The sequence below is a fragment of the Microtus ochrogaster genome, chromosome 5 (genome assembly GCF_000317375.1).
Source record: "Microtus ochrogaster isolate Prairie Vole_2 chromosome 5, MicOch1.0, whole genome shotgun sequence".
NCBI lineage: Eukaryota > Metazoa > Chordata > Mammalia > Rodentia > Cricetidae > Microtus > Microtus ochrogaster.
The window spans coordinates 44,894,003-44,910,549 of NC_022012.1; the positions used below are offsets into that span (position 1 = coordinate 44,894,003).

Sequence of the window (16,547 nt, forward strand, 5' to 3'; positions counted from 1 at the left end):
GGAAGCGGGACGGCCCGGCCGAGGAGCCTGTCCGGCACAGGAGGAAAGGTCCCGGAACTGGATATAGAGACACAGCTCTACTTTGCGTTCCCCGGACGCAGTTAGATGTTGTACCGGACCTGGTTACCATGGTAACGGGAGTCGCGGTTTGTCTCCAAACGGAGTGACGAGGTGGGTTCCCCCACGTTTGAATTAACTGTGTATTCGTTGTTTATTGAATCTAACCTTAATACATGATTTGAAGACTCTAAACCTCTTTTTAAAATTTTTCTGGACCGTCTGGGACACTTCTCCGTTGCGGGAGGAAGAAGATGATGCGATCTTAGAATACTACTCTCACGTAGTATTTATCAAGTGTTCCAGCTTTAGGATTAGTGTTCTTAATCCTCATCTTCATTTTGAGAAGAATAGGGGGGTGTGTGTGTGTGTGTGTGTGTGTGTGTGTGTGTGTGCACATTATTTGCTCAAGGCAGCATAGCTGACTGGAGTTAGGAAGAATTTAAGCATACTGGCTCCAGTGTCCCTACCTCCTCCACTCCTAACCCCCGGTTTTTTGAGGTAGGATCTCAATATGTAACCCTGGCTGTCCTGGAACTCTCTCTGTAGACCAGGCTGGCCTCGAACTCACAGAGATCCACCTGCCACTTCCTCCTAAGTGTTGACATTAAAGGTACACATCACCAATGCCCTGCTCAGTGTTCTAGTTTTAATTACTGTATTAAGGATTAGTGTGACTTTACGTGTTTCTTTCTTTCTCTTCCAACTCCCCTGTGTCTCTCTCTATCTCTCTCTGTCCCTCTGTCTGTCTCTCTCTCTCTCTCTCTCTCTCTCTCTCTCTCTCTCACACACACACACACACACACACACACACACACACACACTATCTGGACTGGGAGGCACCAAGTAAGCTAATATCCACTTGGAACAAGATCACCAGGAAAAAAACAAGACCTCAAAAGACCTCTCTGCTCCTGCTATGTTTGTGTTGACCAAAGAGAGGCACAGGTACAATGTGAGAATTTAGGAAGTGGTTGGACTTACAGACTGTAGAAGAACCAGAACCGAGGGAAAGCAGAGTGGGTGTGCAATCTTTTACACACAGGAAGTAAGAACAGTTGAGAACGTCCCCAAAACAATTCCAAAAGCCTTCCTCCTTCCCTGAAAGAGGAAGTAAAGCCATAGCCACAGTCATGTCTCTTCTCAAGTCGTGTCTTTCCACAGGTTCTAGAGCCTGTCTCATCTCCAGTCATGAGGGCATCCTCAAAGGGACTTCTCACCCAGATTTCTCAGTTCTGGAATATGCTGGATGATTTGGCTGAAAATGATCCTGAGCGCTACAGGAACTTCATCGAGCAGAAGCTGAAGGACGGAAAACAGCTGTGTGTCGACCCAGAACCACAGCTCTGCCTACAAACCAAGATCCTAGTATGTACGGCTGGTGTGACAAGTGATGGGTGTCCAATGAAACTACTCCAGGATAACCAGACGATACCTCAGCCTTCCCTAGTGCTAATTTAACACAAGAGAAGTTTGGGGAAATCGCCTCTCTAAGCAGAAAAATGAAACAGTGTGGAAGAGTTCACTGAAGGAGTAAAAATGAGAAATTCACACTAGGTATTTCAGAAATAGCCAAATGAGACCTTATTGCCCTGGTAGGCAGAAAATGGTGATATAATGAATTAATTTTTAAAAAATATTTTATTACATTTTATATGTGTATAGATTCAAGATAGTGCATGTGCAAGGACTGCTGCTTAGCAATGGGAAGGCCTGAAAAAAATGTGATGACTTCCATTCAGGATGTTATCAAATTTCATTTTTTTTCTTTTTTCTTTCTGTTGGTTTTTCAAGGCAGGATTTCTCTGTAACTTCGGAGCCTGTCTTGGAACTTGCTCTTGTAGACTAGTCTGGCCTTAAACTCATAGAGATCGTCTGCCTCTGCCTCCCAAGTGCTGGGATTAAAGGCGTGCGCCACCACCGCCAGGCCAAATTTCGTTTTTAAAAAACTGACAATATCAAAATTATTCACTTTCTAGAAACCAAAAGAAAAAGTACTCTTTATCAACCTGTGTCAATGGAAAAGGATCCCGGCTCCCCAGTCAGCCAATCATCCTGTGCCTATAAGTGTTGGCAGACCAGAGGATTTCTCTGAGGCATCAGGTATACAGAATTAGAGAAAGCATATGTGGATTTTTTTATTGAACATATTCATAGACTACCTTCTACTTGGCAAAAACATTTTAAGTAAAACATTTTATTTGGTGTTAATATAATTAATGACAAATTAGTGTGATTTATGTACATTTAATATGATTTCTGATAATATGATGTTGTCAACCCACATAGAAATGGCAACATAGAATAGGGACTTAGGGTATATTATGTGTTAGAACAGGGGCTGACATTTATAGGGCAGATCCTACAGTCTGAATCTGAACATGCCTCCCTGAATCTTTCTCTGAGATGGAGTTAAGAATCAGTCTGTGGGGGCTGGAGAGACGGCTCAGTGGTTAAGGGCACTGACTGCACTTCCAGAGATCATCATTTCAATTCCCAGCACCTACATGGAAGCTCACGACTGTCTGTAACTCCAGTTCCAGGGGATCTGACATGGTCACACAGACATATATGCAGGCAAAACACCAATGCACATAAAATAAAGAGAATCAGTCTGTGCTGTAACTTGACAACTTTCAATTCATGATCACCTGGCTGTTCCATGATGTCATGTACACTATACTGAAGTAAATTATTTTTTTTAAAGATGTTATTTATTTATTTATTTATTTATTTATTTATTATGTATACTGTATTCTGCCTGCATGTATGCCTGCAGGCCAGAAGAGGGCACCAGATCTCATTATAGATGGTTATGAGTCACCATATTGTTGCTGGGAATTGAAATGACATCTCTAGAAAAGCAGTCAGTGCTCTTAACCTCTGAGCCACCTCTCCAACCCTGAAGTAATTATGTGATGTAAAACTTACTTAATAAATTTTCTGCTCCCACCCCATAATAGGTTTCTCCACCAACACAATAAGCCAAATCAAGCTGAACTGAAAAAGCATAACAAGTTTATTTGAGCAAAGAAACTCCCAGGCAGATTCTCCCATCTCAGAGATCAAGGCCAGAGAAGCCATACCCACAAACAAAAGCAGGGAGACTTTATAGATTGTAGGCATGAGGTGATAAGGTGTCTGCCACAAGCTGAATTTGTGCCCAAGTATAGTCAAAAGCTGAGTGTTTAGGCTGGGACATGGCTACTGCCAGCTTCAGGGAAGGAAGCTGTAGTACCCATCAAGAATGCCAAACTGGGCTTTTTGGCACTTTTCCTTTGTTCAGAGACTGAGTGGGTGGGGTTAGAGAAGAAGAGAGACAAGAACGGGGCTTCCAGGATCACGCAAGGGTGAGCTGGAGCTTCCAACTGAACATTACTGTCATTCTTAAAATGTTATCAACTTTTTCTTTTGTTCTTTGGATTGGTCCTCAAGGGGATTTGCTCATGGAAGTGCCTAGCAGCTGCCCTTATCCTGTCCCCAGCTCTCTGACGGTAGCTAGCCTTCTCTCCCACACTACTTCTCATTCTTATTCGAAGACGCTCCTCTCTGAGCCTTAAGGGAAGCCAGTAGTTTCCATAAGGCCCATCGTGCTTAGATCTCCATCTACTGCATTATTCTTGTCTGAGGCTTCTCCTCTCATCTCACTTCAAAGCCCTGTCTCCTAATAAACTGTATCTCTTCTGCAGGTACTTTTGTGTCAGCTTCCTTTCTGGAGCAGCCACTGCTGGCTTAACACAATGCTGCTGTGATTGCTCTAAAAATCTCTAGGGATTTGTAGTTTCTTTTTTTTTTTTATTTTCGAGACAGGGTTTCTCTGTAGTTTTTGGTGCCTGTCCTGGAACTAGCTCTTGTAGACCAGGCTGGCCTCGAACTCACAGAGATCCACCTGCCTCTGCCTCCCGAGTGCTGGGATTAAAGGCGTGTGCCACCACCGCCCAGCGGGATTTGTAGTTTCTAACTTTACTAATATGGGTAGTACACTGCCTGACAAAAACTCTTACAGAAACAAGCTCTCTTCTGAACGACACACAGGTTCATATACAGTCATTGATGTTGCCTACAATCCTGATGTTCTGCAAGCAGCAGAAAAAGACCAAGGGATCAAAGATCAGTTAATAAAAATGGCCATGCATTGCATTGAGGAGCGACTCCAGTTCACACTCGCACGTTCATACCGTGTCACTAGTTTTAGCATAAAAGGAAACATTCAGAGAACCAAGGAAAATCTGACGGGCATTAAAACTGACTTCACAGGCTTCAAAGAGATAATGAGAACAGGTAAGTGCACAAAAAGAAACTGATGTCTGCTGTGGAATAATTCTCTTGTATCCTGTAAAGATTTGTCACCCAAGTTAGTTTAATAAAATGCTAATTAGCCAGTAGCCAGGCAGAAAGTATAGGCTGGGTGACCAAACTAAGGATGATGGGAAAGAGAAGGGGGAGTGAGGAGTCGCCAGCCAAATGCAGAGGGAGCAGGAGATGAACATGCCATGCTAATAAAGTTACCACCACATGGCAGAGCATATAGAAGGAATGTGGGTTAATTTAAGTGTAAGAGTTAGCTAGTAATAAGCCTAAGCTATCTGCTGCCAATTTTATAATTCATGTAAGCCTCTGTGTTTATTTGGAAACAGGCAGTTGGGACAGATGTCAGATTTTGTTTTTGTAACCCATGTATATTTTTCAAAGCAGAAGTCTCTATCTTAAAAGAATAAGAAAGTTAAAGAGAGAAAAATACATTATTAGAAACATCAGAGTATCCAGAATGATGTAAAAATCTTGTAGAATTCCCAAGCAAATTATTTGGCTTGACGTTCTGGGTATTTTGGGTCTGTTTAGCTGTGCCAGAACCTAATCCAGGTGAGTCTCACATGCTAGGCAACTTCCACTGAGCTGCATGCCCAGCTCTGCTTCAGGTGTGTTAGAACTAAATCCAAACAAATTTAATCGAAGCTTTATCAACCATCTCTGTAAACACCACCTATGCTAATGCTCACAACCTGATGGTATTTTGTATCTCCCCTCCCTTTTTTTTCCATAAAGAAAATACTCTTGAAATGATGAGAGGCAGTAGTGAGAGTGAACCAAATCACCTTCCTCAGGTGCTACTGAACAAAAAACAAGCGTCGGGCAAAGGACAGTGTCTCATAGAGGAGATTTCTAGTTCAGAAATCCAGGTGGAGGTTAAGAAACCAGCCTATGAATTAAAGATTGTGAAGGATCAGAATGAGAAACCTCTGAAAATTGAACTAAAAATCAAGTTACCTGGGATTACCTCAGTCTCCCTCTGTGAGCTTAGTGTTTCTGAGGTAAGTTAAACCGACACTGTGGTGGTCCTGTGGCATCTCTAGGGGATTGCCTACAGGAACTCATGCAGATAAGATCCACTGGTGACCAGTTCTTTATTGTTTACAATTAAGATTTGCACCTCCTCTATATACTTGAAGTTACTTCTACTATTGAATGCCAGTGCTATGGAAATTTCACTGTGCATCAACTTTGTATAACTATAACAAACACATGAGATAACTTTAAGGGGAAAAGATTTGTTAGGGTCATGATCTCAGAGCTCCCATTCTTGTTTAGGTAAGTGTTTCAGACACACTGATATTTGTGTCCGAAATATCAAGCCCATTGTGACAGGAATATATGACAAAGCAAAACCACGCTTCACTCAAGGCCAGGGTGAGAAAGGTCCAGGGTCCCACAATCCAGTACCCTGAATGACTCAAAGACTTCACTGTAGCACAATTAATAAAAACCCAGAGATAGAAATTGGGGTTCAACCTGAAAGTCAGAAAAGCAAAACAGCCAGCCACTGGCTTTTACCTCAACCTCAGTCCGAAATGGCGATCCTGCCTCCAGGAAATCTCAGAGTGAGACTGTGTGAGAACTGTCTCCTCCCATCTTATATTCCTCTCTAGTGCTGGGATTAAAAGTGTTTACCACTAATGCCTGGTTTCTATGGCAAACTAGTGTGGCTATTGGGATTAAAGGTGTGTGCCACCACTGCCTTGTCTGTAAGGCTGACCAGTGGGGCTGTCTTACTTTCTGATCTTCAGGCAAGCTTTATTTAGTAGACTACAAATGATATATCGCTACACTTCACACTAAGTGCCACCTTCTAATGGCTCCAGCGCCTCCCAATAGCACTTCTATGCACTCAGATCCAACTATAGTCAGTCATGATGGTGCACACCTTTAAACCCAGCATTTAGGAGGCAGAGGTAGGCCAATCATTGTGATTTTGAGGCCAGCCTGGTCTACATAGTATCCAGGACAGCCAGGGCTCTGTAGAGAGGCCCTATGTCAAACAGATCCAAACTATGCCAAGTTGTCTGACTCTTATCAGTTAGAGAATAATGAGAAGAGAAACAGTGACATATGTTCAGTGTAGATGCAGTGCTCACTGTAGCCTAACTACTTTTCCAATACAAGGTAGGCTGCATTCACAGATGTAGACTCTTCAGATGGAGGGTCAACTGTACAGTACATTTGTGTCTATGTTATGCTACACTAGGAACAAACTCCTAAGTTTCAGAGCATTACAGTAATTTTCTCAGGCTGCATGTTAGCTAGGCCTGCTCTGCCCTATTAACTGTACATTCTGAGACAATGCCTTTCTCCTGGTGGGGGAGAAACAGAAACAGTTGTTCAAAGTCATGACCTAAAACTTCCATGTTTATATAGAACTTCTACTTGCACCCCATTGGCCCAAGAACATCATAAAGCAAAGACAGTAGTAGGTCTGGGAATCACACAAAGTGATGTATTTATTGCAGGGATGGATGGGCTTCTCTTACCTTACAGGAGAGGAGCAAACAATTGGGATGTCCTAAAGCCTTGGCAGATCAAGGAAAACAACCCTAATCACAGCACAATCTCCCTCCCTCCCTCCCTCCCTCCTTCCCTCTCCCCAGTTTTTCAAGACAGTGTTTCTTTGTGTAGTCCTGACTGTTCTGGAACTCACTCTGTAGACCAAGCTGGCCTCAAACTCAGAGATCCCCCTGCCTCTGCCTGACAAATGCTGGGATTAAAGGCGTGTGTTATCACTGCCTGGCCTGTGTTCCCCTTTTAAATCAGACCAACAACATGTCAAGACAACTAATCTACTGTGAATCCCATCCACCCTCTGGTGAGAGAACAACTACAGCAAAGTCTCACCTCAGGAATTACCCCACAGTCTAGTTACGGGAGCAGCGATCCTAAAATCCTAGCAGGCAAATTCTGTGAAAGGCCCTGCAAGGAGAAAGAGGATGTTCTTTAGATCCCTTGAGACGGCCCCTTGACTACCTACCTTCCTACACCATGGCTGGCTAATATTCAGCTCTATTCGGGGCAAGTTTTTCCACTTTCAGCATCCACACTGGGCATATGTATAAAAAGAATATCACAGAATATGTCATTCTTCGGTGCTCAGCATCTTTCTGTGGCTTACCTGCTTATGGAATGCTGGGGGCCAGAACGATGCTTTAGACTTTGAAGGCAGTTCTTTTTAGCCCATTGTAACTGTTTCTTTGATGGCAGTCATTGCTTTGTCCACAATTCTTTCTCAAGACTAGCTTCTCTAAACTTTATTTTTTATTTTTAAATTAAGTTTTAGGCTAATACATAAAATAACAGGTTCCATCATGGCACCGTCATGTCTTTAAGCTGAACTGCTGCCATCTTAGCCAAATGTAAGGATTGACTGACATCCACCCTAGCCCACTCAGAGGCTTTTTAACAAATGCCACTTGTCCTTTGTCTCAATCAGCCACTGTAGCTAATGGCAATTTCTTAATTTTATTTTTTCTGAATTCCATTTATTTTTCAGGATTCAAGTCTCAGAATCTGGAGGGTGCATATAAACTAGCTATTGTCTGTGCTGACTTCCTCTTTGCAATGCCTTATGAAATGTACCCAGTAAGAATCACATTTTAGTGGCTGGAGAGGTGGCTCAGAGGTTAAGAGTACTGACTGCTCTTCCAGAGGCCCTGAGTTCAATTCCCAGCAACCACACGGTGGCTCACAACCACCTGTAATGAGATCTGGTGCCTGCAGGTAGGCCTGCTGGCCAAACACAATATATATAATAAATAAATAATTTTTTTTTAAAAAAAAGAAGCACATGTTAATAATATTCTATTTCTCACTACTAAAGGCACAGATTAGCAGGATACTTTATTTGCCTTCAAAATTATCAGGCTAGGTTCACTAAGGGCATTATCACTACAAAACATGGATCACTACCCTTCAGATACATTTCCTTGCCATCTGACAGTAAATCCTAACGACAGCAACACAATGTTCAGACGGTAACCCTCTACTTCCGGTGCTGTTACCAGTTAACATTTGATGTGTCCTGTCAAGAATCCGGGCAGCAACTGTTGCAGGTCCTATGGCAGCGTGAGGTCTGGACATGGGTGGACGTGGTGGTCCCCAGGCATAACTCTAAGGTGCAATTGTCTAGTGTCATGATATTAAAATCTGTTTTTTAATTTTTAGGTTGATTTATTGATTGAGGTCTCTGAGAAGTACCGATTATACCTGAATCTTCCAGAATCGATTAATACAGAAATGACGACAGCAAAATTTGTCAAAAATAAGTCTTTATTATTCATTACAATGCCACTGGCATAAAAGCAGTGTATTTGATGTTTTCATTGCTACAGCTCATGTCAGTTATAGGACCTACACTGTGGGCAGGGGTAGTGAATATTTGTTTTTGTTTGTTGTTGTTCGAGACAGGGTCTCACCGTGTAGCCCTAGCTAGTCTCAAACTCAGAGATCTGCCTGCCTCTGTTTCCTGGTTTTATAGCATGTGCCACGACACACAGCAATATACAGGGCCAAATACAGTAATATCCATGTCTACCAGCTAGACTTCTGTCTGACATGGACTTGTCTGGGCTAGACAGAATATTTGAAGGACAACTGCACACAGGAAAAACATATGCATCTCTAATTGAGAAAAAATTAACTGACTCAGGCAAGTACATCCTTCTATAGAAATAAAACAACATTCTCTCTCTCCTCCTCCTTTTTTGTTTTTCAGAACAGGTCTCTGTGTAACCCTGGCTGTCCTGAGATGCTATCTGTAGACTAGGCTGGCCTCAAACTCACCTAGATCCACCTGCCTCTGCCTCCCCAGTGCTGGGACTAGCCACCACCAGCCAAGAGGCATTTTTCATCTTCATTTCTAAGCTGTCAATAAAGTACCAACTACCCAATTTATATGCAAGGACAGCAACAGGCAGGTCAAACTTTATTTTATGTACATGAGTGCTCTATCGACTTTATGCCAGAAGAGGGCATCAGATCCCACTATTGATGGTTGTGAGCCATCAATTGCTGACAATTGAACTCAGGACCACTGGAAGAGCAATTGGTGCTCTTAACCACTGGGCCATCTCTCCAGCTCTGGCAGAGCAAACTTTAAACACCCCTTTGCCCTTTCAAGGTTGAACTCAGGTCTCACAAATGGTGGTCAAGACTCTCCTAACTGAGCCACCTCATAACCCTGTTATGTGACATTAAGAAAACACATATAAGCTGAATATGCACACCTCTAAACCCAGCACTGGGGAGGCAGAGGCAAGCAGATCTCTGTAAGTTTGAGGCCAGCTTGGTCTTCAGAGTTACAGATCAGCTAGAGCAGCTGTTACAAAGAGAAACCCATATATATAATTTTCTGGAATATGACTTTCACTAGAACTGTACTGGTAAAAGGCTAAAATATATTCAGAAATTCTGATATCCTAAAATCAATAGTAATGAATTAATATCCTCATCCTCCAATACACTTGAAAAGCCTTCATTGACACAGTCATATTTCCTAGAAAATGTCCCTACCTAGGACTGGAGAGATAGCTTGGGGGTTAAGAGCACTAGCTGCTCTTCCAGAGGACCTGGGTCCAATTCCCTGCACCCTATAACTGTTGATAGCTGTCTGTAACTTGTCACAGAGGACCCATCACCCTCTTCTGGTCTCCAGGGGCACTCACTGTAAGCATGTACTAAACAAAGAATACAGGCAAAACTTATCAGATAAAAAATAATTCCTAAAAGAATATAGTATCACTCAACTGTTTAGAAAAGAAAAAAATGCCCCCACCCAATCACATAACTAATTGACTCTTTACCTTCTTAAAAACATTTCTACATTTATTATTGTGTGTACATGCATGCACATGCTAAGGCCTACATAGGGAGATGAGAGAACTTGCAGTTTGATTTCTCCTATAATGTGGGTCCCAAGGATCAGGTCCCCAGGTTTGGCCACAAACACCTTATTCACTGAGCCATCTCGCCAGCCCTGAATCTCTACTTTTGCCCCCAACACATAGGTGCTACTTGCTACTATGTGTTTGTACTCATCCTGTGTAAGCTTGACAACCTACGTTCAACCCCTGTAACTCATGGAAGGAAACGTTCCCTAAACTGTCCTTTGACCGCCTCATGAACATGCACACTAAAAAGCCCAGGATATTAAATTGTTATGCAAACTAATTTCTAAAATATTCTACTTGTGTATTTCAATGAATTTTATGTTAACAAAACCATTCTCCCCTCTTTTTAGAAATAATGTCAGGAATGGTATTAATATTGAAATGTAGAAAAGTTTAAATATGAAGGTTTCTCACGTGCATCCTTGTATTTCCCATACGTATATATGTATACCATGTGCATGTCTGTGCCAGAGGTGGTTTCAGATTCCTTGGAACTGGAGTTAGAGAAGGTTGTGAGCTGCCATGTGGGTGTGAGGGAACCGAATCCAGGCCCTCTTAAAATATCAGCAAGAACTCTTAACCACTGAGCCGTCTTTCCAGCTGCTTGCTGAGTCTTTTTCCTGAAAAATTCAGAGCAGGTTTCCTACAGACGTGGTTTCCTATCTTTTACCGTCAGTGTTTATGATTTCAGTGCATCCTAGGGTTCATGTCTTGGCAAACCATAAATCTAACAGAGCTAGGCCATACTTCCCATCTCGGCAGTAAGTGCCATGCCTCATCATGGGGTTTTCAGTAACCCCGAGCTACTTGTTAAGACTACAGCCTGATGAACCACTCATCCTGCCAGTGACACACTTGAATTTTCACCTGTATTAGGAGCTTTGAATTATGCAGCTGACACGGGACATTAATCATTTAATGTGATATAAACTACAAACAGATCAAAAATTAGTTCAGACACAACTGAAAACATGTTTAAAATTTAAACAATCTTTCTTGATCCAAAGCACTGTTTCTAACTTCTTTCGGTTACTATGCTGGCTGAGTCCAGATTTAGAGTAGTCTTAACTCAGAACATTTTTGTCAGATGACAAACTTTTATTTTTCTTTCAAGGGAACAATAGAGCATTAGCAAAGAATGAGTCATTTTTCAAGTTCACATTCGACTAGATTTGGCTCATGCTAACGATGGACCCTCGTGATAAGCATGTTCTTTCTGTACAGTCTTCAGTGCAACCTAGGATGGCTCGGTGCTAAAGAGGAGGTCCCAGCACGGAGCTGTGACAGTGGTACAGCAGCTGGATGCTGGTGGACTATTTGGAGTGTCACTTGTGCACCAAGTGATAATGAACATTTAGAAACAGGTTCAACACTGTTGAAACACTTCAAATTTCAGAGGATGGCCCCACATATTACATACAAGGATACTGGTCAGGGTTATTTTAAAGTCACAAATAATTCCAAACATTTATTAAGACACATCACTTTAACAGGAAGTCTGGAATTGTGATAACGTTCTTTTTACTATCCTGCATATCGTCTCCCTTTCCTCCAAAAGAAGAGTAAAACATAATAAAACGAAAGGAGCATTTAGGCTGGTAAGGGCGACACCTACTTAAGTTCTTCCCTCCATGAGCAAGGACTGGGCTGAAAAACCAAACTCTTGACTATATACTACTTTTTAAAAACTTTATCCAACTAGAAATTGTCATGTTGTTTTAGGCATAATTTTTGTTTGTTTTATTGAGATACAGTCTTGCTATGTTATCCAACTATCCTACTTAGCGTTCTGAGTAGCCGAGGCTACCTAGCCAGATGCCCAGTTTGGACATCACAGTCAGCAGTGCAAACTGCCCACTCACATCCTCTCCCCCACTTCTTTTCAGGCAGGATATAGTGATAAATGGACATTGGCACATATACAACTCTAAAACCATATATTACATATGTACAACTTCTCCCATATACATTCCATACTCATTCCAGAGTTCTCCAGTTGAGCGAAAACATTTGATAATTGGGTTCGTTCATTTACAATTAACATCCAGTTCATCTCAGAAGGAAAATTCTACTTCTGCAACTTGTTCATTTCAATAAGTATGTTCTTTTATTTGGAGGAAACTGCAGATTTCTCAAATTATACATTGAAATTGCTTATAAATAAATACATAAATTCTCATTTATACCAAGAAGATGGCTTATATCTTTATCTTAAGGAGGGGAAAGCTATTTTATTTAGAGATTCATATAAAAATAACAGTTGGTTGAAAATGCTGACTCTTAAAGTTTCACTTATTTTCCTTGAAGTTCTCATGTGATAAAATTGTGAAACAGGAAACTCTAAGGTTAGATTCCAAAGTAAAGCTTCAGTTCAAACTCTTCCTATGAGAAATACTTTTTATGACTCTGTTTCCTTCAGACTAAGTAAGTTGAATCAATTAAACTCTAAACTGCAAGGTCTCATCCAAGTTACTGTTAGGAGCCCGACTGCAGGGAGCCACAATCCTGCCCCTCTTCTCACTAAAGAGTTAGTGTCCCTTACATGTCCCTTCACTAGGCATACAGAGCTTTAAACTGATGTTTAATTTTAAAGGGGTACAATATTTGGCTGTAATCGGCATTTTAAAAAGATTCATTAATGCCTATTACAAATAAATTATCTGGACAGATTCAATAATAAAATTAACTAGTGAAACTTTAAAAGAACCACCTGTTTAATAACATATAAATATAATGTCAGCAGAGAGTGTAGAAGTTCTTGGGTAAATTATAACAGCATAGTTATAGGCTTTTCAAGGTACTTTTTGAACTCAGCAAGCCACTGGGCTCCAACCGCTCCATCCACAACACGATGATCACAGCTGAGAGTGACAGACATCACGCTAGCCACGTCAAAGCTAGAAAGAAAGACCACCAGTGGGTACTCTGAAAGAAAACAATGAACCCGAGACAACAGCCGCCCACATGTTGATGTCTCCCTATAATCCTACCTAGGTAGATTAATTCCCATTCATTCATTCATTCATTCATTCATTCTGAGGTCTCTTATGCTATGCAAGTGCTTTACTACTGAGCTATAGCTCCAGGCCTCTTAAACAAACAAATAAATAAACAACTTTTTTGTTTATTTGTTTTCTTTTTTTGTTTTTTTTAAGATAGGGTTTCTCTGTGTAACAGAGCCCTGGCTTTCCTGGGACTCGCTCTGTAGACCAGGCCTGCTTCTGCCTCCCAAGTGCTGGTATTAAAGGCATGTGCCACATGCCCACCATCAAGTTCTGAGATAGTTAACAAGGCTGGCCTTGAACTTCCACATAGTTGAGGCAGGTTTTGAACTTCTGACCCTTTTGACTCAGCCACAAGAACAGCAGTGATTACACGTGAGGACTGGCTCCACCCACTCTTTATCTTTAGCTCCAACTGACAGCTTGAAGGAAAATTAAAGACATCCCTGGGAACATAGGTTGCCAAACTATACAACACAGGCCAAATTCTGCTATCTATTTTGATATAAATCTACTTTTCTGGAAGTCATTAGCATATTATTTTTGCCTGTTCTCATAAATACGATGGCAAGAGATCACTAACAGACTGTATGGCCCAAAAGCTACAGTATTTACTGACTGTTGGAGACCTGTACCAACCTGCCATCTAGAAATCTCCAGATCACATGGCAAACACGACTGACTCAAGTTAACAAAAGTGGTTTCCCTTCGCATCTCATGCTGGATGTACTGACTCTACCTAAAGCCCTATTTATAAAAACGAGTAAGAATAAAATACAGTCGGGTTCCCAACCCTTCTCCACTTCCCTACTCACCCTTTTTCATTGTCTGCAGGGACCAGTTTATCCTCTGAAGCACCAATTGCCAAAATACATGCCTGAGGTGGGTTAATAATCGCAGAGAAATTCTTAATTCCAAACATTCCTAAGTTGGAAATTGTAAATGTTCCACCCTAAAGGAAAAAGTGTAAAAATAGGTTATACTGTCAACATAACCCAGAAAAAAAATTACAAATATTCTCTGAAAAATTCATGAGATAATCTTTTATTTAAGAAAGTCTTGAAAAGGATACATACTATGATAAGAACCAAAGTCATTTGAAGTCATTTGTGCTGGCTTTTCCATGCAATTATGAAAATATGCCTTTTAGCTTTTCACATATAACTAAACTGCTTTATTTTCAAGACCAAGTATCACCTCTGTGTAGCAGAATTCAAATAGAAAATGCAAAAGCATCAAGCTGACCTTCAGAGTAACACACTCCTTACAGGTCAGGATGGTATCCTACCTGAAATTCGTGAGGCTGCAGTTTGCCCTCTCTCGCTTTGGATGCTAAAGAAACAACATCACTAGCAATGGTTTCCAGTCCTTTTATGTGTGCATTAAACACAATAGGAGTGATAAGTCCTGCAGGGGTACTGACAGCAACGCTGACATCCACCACGTGATTTCTGTTGAAAAAGAAAATGAATCAACTCATCAACATTAAGGATTAACAGCTGAAGGGAGCTGGGAAGCAGGATCAGGGTTGAGGGCACTGACAGCTCTCCCAGAGAACCTAGAGTCAGTTCTCAGCATCCACATGGCATCTGACAACTGATCCAACTCCAGTTCCAGAAGATCTAGCACCCTCACACAGACATTCAAACAGGCGAAACACCAATGCTCATAAAAATAAATAAATCTTTAAAAAAAAAAAAAAAGAGCAGGAGAGCTGGGAGTCTCCTCAGTTCCTCCATTTCTGCTATGGGAGAAACAACAAAAGTGCCGGGTTAAAAGAAAAATGGATCTTGGATATTTACTTCACATATTGTAGGTGCATAGAATGTAGCTTAATAGAGCACCTGCCTATGCAAATCCCCAAGTTTGATACCTTGTACTACCAACTACCCCCATACACACACACACACACACACACACACACACACACACACACACACACACACGATTTTAGAGGCAATTGTACTACTGTCCAGAGATGTCTATCCTATCCTACAAGTTAACATCTTGATGTGCCTTCTCTTGTACTTCTAAAAACATGAAAGGGGGTGAGTAAAGAAATAAATCATAAGATTTATTTCATTCTTTAATATCCTTTGTGAGCCACCAGGTGGTTCACCAAAAACATCATCGTAATCAGCATGAAACAAACTGACCTTCTGGGTTCTAAGTGCAAGTGTCTCAAGAGAGTCTCTGCAACAAAGCTTGTGCAGATAGAATACAGGGTGAGAGGAGGGACACACTGGGACGGGGCTGGCAAGACGGCTTGCTGGGTAAAGGTGCCTGTAGCCAAGTTGACAACTTCAGTCTAATCCTGGGAACTCACACGGTGGAAGGAGAGAAGGTCCTCCCAGAGGTCGTCCTGAAGTTGGCCACACGTAATCAAAGAGAAGGGAAGGGAAGAGGGAGGGAGGAAGGTAGGCAGATAGGGGAGTACAAAGGAAGGGAGAGAGGAAGGTAGTAGATAGGGATGTACAAAGGAAGGAGGAAGGGAGGAAAACAAAACAACAAAAGCAGAGACACCTTGGGAGAGAAACCAGAGTGCCCAGGACACACAGGTGGTGACATCCCAGAAGACCCGTAAAGTAGGATACCCAGTCTTTTCTAGAGTAAACCAGCAGTGACCCATGCACCTGAGTAGCATCTCTGTGGAGACTTGTCTCACTCTGGAGGTCAAGGTGGCCTCGACTTCATCCGCACCCTGTGTAGAGCTGTTTGCAGTAAGGCAGCGTACTTGAGCATTTCCCCAAGCCCTGTGAGCTGCCCTGCTACAGGGGCAGTGGGAACGTGATTGTGGTCAGCTACCTGATCTGAGAGTGGCATCGAAAGAGGGGGCAGTCATGTGGGACTAAGGCCAATCTCTGAGATCTGACACAGAGTCAGAATGAGGCACCTAGCCACTGCCCACAGTGTAATGTGAGTGTGAGAGCACAGAAAACAAGGGGGAAAAGGGATTTTCTTTTAATGATATTTGTAATAATACTGGGGCTGGAGAGACAGGTGGCTCCATTAAAAGAAACGCACTGCTCTTGCAGAGGACCCGTACTTGGTTCGTAGTATCTATGCCAGGCAGCTAACAACTGTCTAAGGGATTTGGTGCCTCCAGTCTCCTTGGGGGTCTGAGCTTATTTGCACATACCCACGCACAGAGACACATTCATATACATAATTAAAATAAATTATTAATAGGTAATATTAATAATAAATTAAGATATATAAAAGTATCTATCTACATACTAAAAAGGCCGGGGCTTGAGCTGGAATTCTGACACTG

The 16,547-nt window shown here is 41.8% G+C and overlaps 2 protein-coding genes across 3 annotated transcripts in view; one reads left to right on the forward strand and one right to left on the reverse strand.

The window, feature by feature from the left end:
- Positions 1-111: 111 nt before the first annotated feature.
- Pih1d2 (PIH1 domain containing 2) lies at positions 112-8,684 on the forward strand. 2 transcript variants are annotated; one of them, XM_005347311.3, is made up of 6 exons: positions 112-171; positions 1,222-1,425; positions 2,037-2,160; positions 4,093-4,338; positions 5,104-5,369; positions 8,548-8,684. In XM_005347311.3, the coding sequence occupies exons 2-6, from the start codon at positions 1,249-1,251 to the stop codon at positions 8,680-8,682; spliced, it is 948 nt and encodes a 315-aa protein (XP_005347368.1). In that variant the 5' UTR covers positions 112-171; positions 1,222-1,248; the 3' UTR covers positions 8,683-8,684. The 2 variants fall into 2 exon arrangements, with proteins under 2 accessions (XP_005347368.1, XP_013201781.1); XM_013346327.2 differs by having other exon boundaries at positions 135-411.
- A 2,664-nt stretch (positions 8,685-11,348) lies between these two features.
- Positions 11,349-16,547, reverse strand: part of Dlat (dihydrolipoamide S-acetyltransferase) — a 30,595-nt gene continuing 25,396 nt past the window's right edge. The window contains exons 12-14 of the mRNA XM_005347312.2: positions 14,562-14,724; positions 14,089-14,225; positions 11,349-13,168 (exon numbers count right to left, since the gene is read on the reverse strand). Of these exons, the coding sequence (XP_005347369.1) occupies positions 13,039-13,168; positions 14,089-14,225; positions 14,562-14,724 (430 nt within the window). The 3' untranslated portion in view covers positions 11,349-13,038. The remainder of the gene's footprint in view (positions 13,169-14,088; positions 14,226-14,561; positions 14,725-16,547) is intronic.